Consider the following 9,409-nt stretch of genomic DNA (forward strand, 5'->3'; position numbering starts at 1 on the left):
AGGGTAAGCAGGGTTTTGTGCGGGGTTGTGTGGTGGGTAAATGGGATTTTGTGCGGGGTTGGCAGGATTGTGTGGCGGGTAAGCAGGGTTTTGCGCAGGGTTGGCAGGATTGTGTGGTGGGTAGGCAGGGTTTTGTGGGGGTTTGACAGGGTTATTTTGTGGCCAGGAAGGATTTTGTGCAGGTTGGCGTGCAGACTGGACAGGTACTTCTTGTACAGGTTTGACGGGGTTTTCTGCAGGCTTGACAGGTTTATGTACAGGCCTGCTAGGCTGATGTACAGGCTTGATAGGTTGATGCACAGGCCTACTAGGTTTACTAGGTTGATGTACAGGCCTACTAGGTTTACTAGGCTGATGTACAGGCCTGCTAGGTTTGCTAGGTTGATGTACTGGCCTACTAGGCTTATGATGACTCCCTCTTTTATTACCGCCACTGGATCTGCTGCTTCCTGACCTGGAAAGGGACACGATGTCAATGTGAAACAGAATAATGAGAATCACTATTGAGCAGGTCACCAGGTACTTCCCCATGATGATTATTCTGAAAAACAAAAGAGTGGGGAAATCTCATTAAAAGTGAAGAACAGGACAAAAAGAAAAAAGAAATTATCTGCAAAAGGGCAATGGTTCTTCTGTACTTTATATACTAAGTAAATGATAGAGATGATAAAGGTGCTGTATGTGACATACAATGTCAATCAACCCATTCCACAGCAGAGGGACCATAGTACCAATTGGCAGAATAAGGTTATTGATTCAGACTACTGATGCAAGGGGGCAGCATGACAACCCACATGTCTTCCTCCATTGACAGAGAGAGTTGGATATACCACATGAACTATCCTAAATGAACGAAGTGGGTCTTCTGTCTCAGATAGATTGGAGGATGCTAGCATCCCATTGCCAGCGCTGAAGTCAGATCCAACAGCAAGTCCACTTAGCTTTTGCAATATGTTGCCCTTCGCCTCAAATATCTCGGCCCATGCCTGTCACCAAATGACTAGTTTCAAAATGATCAGCTAGAAAGTGATTTAAAGATTTATGCCAGTAATCTGCTCACTTAAAAAAAATCATTTCCAAAAGTACACAGCTATAGTTGCACACAGCTACAGTGGCAAAATAGATGTCGCAGTATTCTCTGGTTTCGTCTAGGGACACACTGAAAATACTGAAGGCCATTTTAACATTTAGCATCTCTTTCCCACACTGCTTCTCAAAGGCCAATGGTCCCACCTGTAAATCTTAATTTCCCCCAGTAATATCCCATGCACTTTACTTTATCACACAGCTGGTCCTGGGCTGGATTGTAGAAAGCTCACATTTTAAAACCTCAATTTTGGACAATAGCATTTGCTCCAAGTGCTACCGTTTGGCTGGGCAACCACAAGGGATTCTTTGTTTAAAAGGTCTGATCCCACCTCCCAAGCCATTCATTGCAAACTGCCATCAAAGATTGTAGCTCCCCTCCCTCCTCCTTTTCCTTAGTGGCAGCCATACTTCTGCACTCTCTAACATGGAAAGGCGAGAGGAGAACATGGAGTGTGTCAGAGTCAGGGACTCTAGCACTCATTCCCAGCACTACTGTATTTCAGTTCACCAACCTTCTTACCTCCCTACAGCTTTGATTTTCCTGCTGCTCATACATTGCCCAGCAAAAGCAAGAGAAGGAGGCTGGGCATGGGGAGAGAGCAGGCTTGGAAAGCAAAGCAGAAATGATGGTGAGAACTATGTACGGCAGCCAGAGAGCTGCTTATTGTTCCTTTCCCTTCTGCAGATGACGCTTCTGCTGCTTCCTAACCAAATTAAGAAGCAAGGTTCTGGGATGTCTGGATTTTCAGCATTTGAAAAGAGAACTGAGTAACTGGGGAAATTATCTGTGGCTCAACAGAGGCAGTTTACCCCTTTCCCTTCTCACAGACCTCCCTCTGAGGACTTATTTGGGAAGCTGCTGACTGGTTGCTGCAATGGAGGTGGCAGCATCAAGACTGAGAGGAGTGGATGAGAAATGCGAAACACTGGAAGGGATATAGAGATATGACAGATGCCATCATCTCATCGCCTGCCCAGTTCACTTCCATACATTATGTGGATGCGGGGGTTGTCATCCTGTCTTATCACCAGGCAACAACTTATCTCAGCCCAGCCCAGAAATGGGGGGACACACAGAAACCTCTTATGGAAGCAGGGTTGCCAGGTTCAGTACAAGATGAAGCTCCTGTAGCTTTATTCCTGAGGATATGATGGATCGAGATGAGGTACCATAACACATCTATCATGTACCTGTCCTTTTTTACATGGCTGTTGTCTCAGGAGACAACATGGAGAGCAGGATGGAGAGTGCATAGAAGAACACCCAGCCTTGTTTTTGTCACCAACCCCTGCATGCCCCCTGCCTAACAAGGCAATAGCTATGTTGGGAGGGCATGGCTGGGACTAAAGGTTAGTTCTTAGAGGTTAAGAGAAAGCAGGTACAGTACCTTCATCTTACTTGACAGAGTTTTACAGTATCTTGTCTTACTCCATAATCTATTTAGGATTAAAGTTACAGGAGCCCTATCTCACATCCAACTTGGCAACACTATGTGAAGGATCTGATCTGAGGCAGTTGGCTTGCTGTTGGATTGTAATGCTGTTGATCCCCACCTATACTCTGCTTATAACATTTGTAAATAAACCCAAATATTATTCACAGATCTGCAATCACCTCTTCATCCCAAAAACCCCAGTCTCAAGCACATCGGCAACCTAAAACATTTCGCATCGGCAACCTCCACCAAAACAAACAACTTGGTTTTTAAAACAGGAACATAAGTAGTACAGAAAACTGCACATTAAGGCAGTATAAAATAATATTCTGCATCAAGTAATATATGTAAAAATGGGTGGAACCCCTCTAATGATAATCCATCCTGTCAGACAGATAGTAGTGATGGAGACAGGAATGAATTGGAAGTCCATCCCTATTTTCTTCTGTGCAATTTTAGGATCTATAGGAGTGGATTGCATAATGTTAGGAATACTTTGGCAGAGGCCCAACAACTCTTGAAAAGGATTCCCACGGTAAGGTTGAGCATAAGGAAAAACTGCTTGCATTGCAAGCATGTGCTTTGATTCAGATTTGCTGAGTTCTTAGGAATGTGTCTATAGATAGGGAAATCTGCCAGTTTCATATTCTCAAGCAACTGAAACTTTTTAAAACCTCATGTTCTTTCCATCCTGAGTGTGGGAAGAAATAGTAAGCTTTGATAAATTCTTCAGAAACAAACCAATTAAAACTACCTCCCACCTTTTGTCCCAGCCAAATTCAATGGGCACAGCTCTTCCTAGAACCGACATATTGTACTTGCCTACCAACTCCATACTTTTAAGCACTCAAAGCCCCAGTCTCGGTGCCTGAATCAATCAGTTTAAGGATGCCCTGCATTCCAGTTTTTTACATATCAGTTTTTTTCTAAGCCCAAATATGGGGGAATATGCCATTTTTTGGTAAATTCTTATAGAAAACAAACCGAAACATAGCTCATATCCACACTGCACAATTAATAGATTCCATATTAACTGCCTTGGCTCCATCCTATGGGATCTTGGGATTTGTAGTTTAGTGAGGTACTGTACATAGAATTTCCTCCTGTGTTCCCTGAGTTGTAGCTCTCACAAAACAACCTAAGTCTCTTCCCAAATCACAGGCCCCAGAATTCCATGGTACAAAGCAACAATGCTATTGTTATTGTTGTTGTGTGCCTTCTAGTCATTTCTGACTTATTCCGATCCTAAGGCAAACTTATCATGGGGTTTACTTGGCATGTTTCTTCAGAGCCAGTTCAGCTAGAGCAAAATCCTATTATTCTGAGCTGAAGCTTTATTGCATTATTTACTTCAGACACTATATGGCAACTCAGATCAGTTTGTTAAATCCTCCTTCACCATCCTCCTAATGCTGATGCTGCTAAAAAAAATCCAGCTAGATAGAAAATGGGGAGAAAGGGAGGTTGGACAAGTGTAAAAGGCATTGTAAAAGGGAGCTCCAGGGTCAGAGACTTTGTTAACTCTAGTACACATGAATATAAATGAACATTTTGAAACAGGAATGCAATACATCCACCATAGTGGAGAAGGTTTTGACCAAATGGCCTGCTCAGCTTGCTGCACATGGGCAACTTCAAGGCTTTTGATCTCCTTTCAGATGGATATTTTATCTTTAAGCAGGATTTGGATTGTCATTCAAATAGAGGAGTGTCCTTCAAATGGCTTTGGTCATGTAGGGGAGGTAATTACAAGATTGCAATTTTCTATTTCCTGATTATTGATGTTCCATTCTTTTATCTGGTGGTTTTATCTCGTGTAAATACTGACTTTTTAAATGTATGCCTCTCTTGGCAATAATAATCAAGCCATGAACAAAAGATTTAATGCTCCAGAGCATGCAAATCAGAAATACCAATTAGGATTTTCTGGATTTTGTACTTAATTCACGCACTCTGCAAACCCAGCCCTTGTTTACTGCTCTGAGCACTTGGAGGCTGAAAGCATAACAAGTGGCTGCGTGCCAAAGCTAAGCACCAGAGTCTAGGAGTAATGCGTTTCGCTCTCACATAAGCCTCAACACCAACAAATAACACATATAGTAAGGAAAATGCCAAAGTCTGCTCCCTTTTTATTTGAAAAACAAAGATAAATTTCAACAAAGATGCATCTTACTCATTGGTCAGACAACAAATGCTCTTAAATACTATTTTAAATCTTAATGGAGAAAACCCCACCCAGCCTTCCATACCCAAATTATAGGTATGCCTGAGCAAAACAGAGTTTTGTTTAACCATTTAGGTTTCATTCTTCAAGGACTCTTGTTTGAATATATCTTCCCAATACTATATTGCTTCAAAGAATAAGGCTGGAATCCTGTATGGAAGTTATGTCTTCATAAATGGACTTATGTAGGTGGGAGTTAGAATTGGGCAGTTTTGTAATGTCCATATCCAGTGGGAGAGCGAAATGCAACAGATATTACTATGTAACAGAGCTTGCAAAATGACCATTGTGCAATGGAACTAATGCACAAAGGAACTGAGGTGCATAAGGCACCGAAGCACATTGGGCACCTTTGTTTTCATATGCCTCTTCACAGTTCACTAATAAGGTTTCTTAGCACCTCTACTACTTAGCTAAGTATATGTAAAGGTATGCTAAGTAAAAGGCAATATAGGATTCCAGCAGTATTTACCTTTCTACATCTTGTTGTTTAGTTAAAGGGTTTTTTTCCTTTCTCTTTTCCAAAACTGAAGATTTTTAATTTATTACAGGACCATAATCAATCCTGGGCTGTTAGGTTTGGAAGTGAAAAAAACATAATGGTTTCTACATAGTGGGGGGGGACTCCAAAAGTATACAAAAATTATTAGTATGTAAATTCAATCCCAGAGGTGCAAGGTGGATCTAAGAAAGGAAGAGGCACTAGGATTCACATTGCAAACATATGGACCTAAGCAGAGCAGTGGCAAGAGGGGGTCTTGGAGATGTCTCATCCACAGGGTCACCATGAGTCTAGGTAGATTATCACACTGTATTTTCCGCCTGATCTGGGCACAGGCTGAGAATGGGCCTGAACAGGTAAAAATAGGTGTTATTGCACAGCAAAATGCCACTGATGCTACCAGAAGACTACAAGACATCTTCCAGTCTCACTCAACCCGCCAGTTTTGAAGTATGGACGTTTTCCATCCCTGCAAAATTGGTGGGCTGTGTGTGGCTGGGAGATGGCTTGTAGTCTACCGGTGGCATCGATGGTGTTTTGCTGTGCCATAACACCTGTTTTCACTCGTTCAAGCCTGTTCCCAGCCCATGCTCAGATCAGGCAGAAAATGAAGTGTGATAATCTCCTAGGCAGAACAACAACAACAACAAATTCAAAGCAGAACATCTGGGGGGGGGGGGGTGCAAACAACTCCATGTTGGAAAACATACATTGAAACCTCCCCTGTCAGCTCCAGTCTGGAGTCCTTTAATATTTCATGATACAGTAGGGGAAGGTATTCAAAGAAGGGTGAGATGGGTGTGTCTTTCTTCGTCTTAAAAAATTTCCTCTGTGAGTTCCAGAAACTAACAAGCTTCTGTTTAAGAAACGCCAGAACCCTGAAGAGAAACATTCTTCTTAAGGGATGTATCAACTAGTGGACATTAAGGTATTCTTGAACAAATCCATCCTACAAAAGCCTGGTTAGGCTCAACCTATAATCTTCCCTGTCAACCGTCCATAAAGGCCAAGGATCTCCATATGACTTTCATTCTGACCGGTTGACCACTATCCAGCTATAGGCAGCTACCAGCTCAATCCTAAAATGTGGATAGTTTATATGAGATAAAGGAGACTCTTCCAGAGAATGAGGGCTGCCCATTTCATGTCAGATGGGAACAACTGGGTATGATCAATTTAATCCAGTATGAATGTCTCAAAGTGTCATTCATATACAAGGATTCTGTCACACTAGTGTCCTGTACAATACATAAAATACATTTTGGGAAAAATACAGTCATAGGTCCATGCAAGATGGTGCTGATGTCAACTTTCTCTCACACTGACAAATGCACTATTAATGGGCAGAATAGTCCTTCGCATAGGGCTGGGGGGCAGGGAGGAAGAGATCCATGGTGGGTCTGTTCCAAAGTCTTTGCCTCTCAAAATAAGTAGCACTGTGTGAGTCATGTTCAGGGCTCGGTATGGCCACTTGCCACATTATAATACCAAATCATTTGAAAAGAGCCACTGTTTCCCCCTTTTTATACCAATATAATTCCCCTTCTCATTATCAAAGATATAAATTCAAGGAAAAAGACCGGGGGGGGGGGGTCTTTTCCCCATAGTTTGGAAGCAACAAAGTTGGCAGCATTTGAAATTTGAAATGAAAGGAATCTTAAGAGCAGATGCATTACTCAGAATTATTTATATCCTTTGGCTCCTGTTCTTTCCTGTCTTTCAGTCGCAGTTGCTGGGAATGGAGTTTCTGTTTTTCGGGAAGCCTGTGCAGTCATGCCTTGTTTCAGAATGCCTTGCCTCCCACTCCCATTGATATAACCAAACAACCTCTACTCCATGCGCATTAGAATGTCAGTTTATATTTTGAACAGCCTGGGAATATGACACTGATTTCAGTGTGCTGTCAAAGCCAGTGAAAAAGCTTGCCACTACCAATAGATGGAAATCTGCTTATTTTTCTGTTGCGTTGCATAATGGACTGGAGCATCCTCAAAAGCAAAAAGCCAAGGAAATCTCAGCTGCCACCATCACCAGCATGGATGGGAATCCTTTGCAAAAGATGAATTAGTTTTGTCCCCTAATAAAATTGGATAGTCTGTAAGGTGCCACAACAGTCTAACATGGCTACTGTCTGAAAATACAGTCCTTTGGGATCATTGTGCATCTGGCATCCTAAGTAAGCCAGAATGCTCTGGCCAAAGGATCCCTTCTTTACATAAGACTTCCTGGGAAACAGTGTGTCCATTCAATGCAAGTTGAAAAGAAATGGAAAGCAGCAAGCACGGCTATGATTTATGGAGCATAGCAGCCATAAATACTCAGCTTAATTTAATGAGATTTAATAAACACGGCATTCACTTACCCTTATTTAGGCGATTTTCTGCTCGGTTTCTCTAAGGCTCTCTTCTTTTGGAGAGCAAACTCTCTTTCTGTTCTGAAGTCTGTCTCTCTCCAAATATGAAGCAGTAGGTGGGGCATGTTCAGTACCTAACATGACCAGTTGTTTATCTTGGCAGATACAGCCATTTGAAAGCGGTTTGTGAGCCAGCCCACCATCTTATTAAATGGATTAGAAAATTAGATTTCCAAGGGGGGCTTTGTGAAGGAGAGAGCAGAAATCACATCAGCCAGCCACAAGCTTCAGGCAAGAGCTGTGCTCTCAATAGTTTGGCAAATTTTGCTGATGTAATTAAACAGTGTATCCAGGGATGGCAGTCATTCTTTTAAAAAGGACCATAGTTTTAGTATGATATGCAACCACTGATTCTACAAACTGAAATTCTTTCTTGTGGCAGAACCTTGGCTATAACAGACTGATCCAGGTTTGGTACCCACTTTTAAGCAGAAGCACTGTTTTGAATTTAGTACATGTTAGCTGCATCTCCACTGCAGAAATAATTCAGTTTGATGCCACTTTAACTGTCATGGCTTAAAGTTATGGAAGTGTAATTTTTTGTGGCACCAGAGGTCTCTGATAGAAAAAGCTAAACGTCTCAAAATCCACCAATCCCAGAATTTCATAGCATTGAGCCAAGGCAGTTAAAGTAGTGTCAAACTGAATTATTTCTGCAGTGTAGATACAGCCCTAGGAAGAACCACCGCTACTGGTTCACTATGAAACCAAACCTCTGATGGTCCTCAGCAGGCATTATTCCAAAGCCATATTTGCTGAAGTTTGCCACAAAGCCTTCTACTTCTTCTCCTCCATAGTGGCCTTTCTCATTAGGCTCAGGCAAAAGCAAACTGTTGCAGCTTCTCCTGATTTACACTCTTTCATTGTCAGTCGTTTTGTTTTGTTTTTATAGCCCATTAACTAATGTACATTCTGCTAATTGGAAACAACAACAGCTAATGTTCCCGGAATGTGTTTGTGTGAAACCTGTAACGTCGGTAATTACAGAGAAAAAATGTACTTTCCCTTTTTATTTAATAAAAAACAGCACTTAACGGTCATTTGCAGAATTACTAAACATTTTAGTTCTCTCAGTGCTTGTTTCTTTAAAGTCTGGGTGCATGTGTGTATTTTGCAGAAAAGAGCAGTAGCTAACCAAAGGCCAGCTGTTCTGTCGGCACATGGGGACATGCCATATATCACTGCTAAACAGCATTGTTTAGTTTTTCCAAATGAGATATTTATTTGCACAAGTACAGAAATGTGGCGCAGAAACATTCACTCTGCTTCTTTTTCTAAATGAGATATTTATTTGTACAAGGACCGAAATGTGGCACAGAAACATTCACTTTGCTTCTTTGTAAAGAGTTCACAACAAAATGTAGCTAAAGGGCTAGAAGTTAGCCACAAAAGTTTGGCAATTCAGTCAAATGTTCTTGCTAAGGGTTTGAAATGAAGCCATGAACACAAAGAAGTAGCTTGAAGAGACAAGAAAGTGACTTGGGGGAGGTGTTGCAGTGTATAGTGTTCCTGTTCACTGCTCCATTGAGTCAGTATGCCTTCCTCCAGAATATTCCATGCTATTTTGATTCCCATTTTCCAAGGCACACACACCAACCATTTGGCATTCCACATCCATGTTCCTTTCCCACTGGTCTGTTTGCTCTCGCCATCCCAGAATCCTTCCCTTTTTGGTGTTCTACTCTTATTTTATTCTTATTTTTACAAAACGTCTGCAAGTCTCATTGCTCCCTTGCATCTCTCCA

General features: G+C 41.8%; 1 protein-coding gene across 2 annotated transcripts in view; it reads right to left on the reverse strand.

Moving 5' to 3' along the window:
- LOC121934655 (DNA-directed RNA polymerase II subunit RPB1-like) overlaps positions 1–7,804 on the reverse strand; it is an 11,643-nt gene extending 3,839 nt beyond the window's left edge. The window contains exons 1-2 of one of the 2 annotated variants that reach the window (XM_042475344.1): positions 7,614–7,804; positions 4–541 (exon numbers count right to left, since the gene is read on the reverse strand). In XM_042475344.1, coding sequence (XP_042331278.1) covers positions 4–531 — 528 coding nt within the window. In that variant the 5' untranslated portion in view covers positions 532–541; positions 7,614–7,804. The remainder of the gene's footprint in view (positions 1–3; positions 542–7,613) is intronic. The other variant, XM_042475343.1, reaches the window with a different exon arrangement.
- Between the last annotated feature and the right edge of the window lie 1,605 nt (positions 7,805–9,409).

This window comes from Sceloporus undulatus, chromosome 6 (assembly GCF_019175285.1).
Source record: "Sceloporus undulatus isolate JIND9_A2432 ecotype Alabama chromosome 6, SceUnd_v1.1, whole genome shotgun sequence".
Lineage (NCBI taxonomy): Eukaryota > Metazoa > Chordata > Lepidosauria > Squamata > Phrynosomatidae > Sceloporus > Sceloporus undulatus.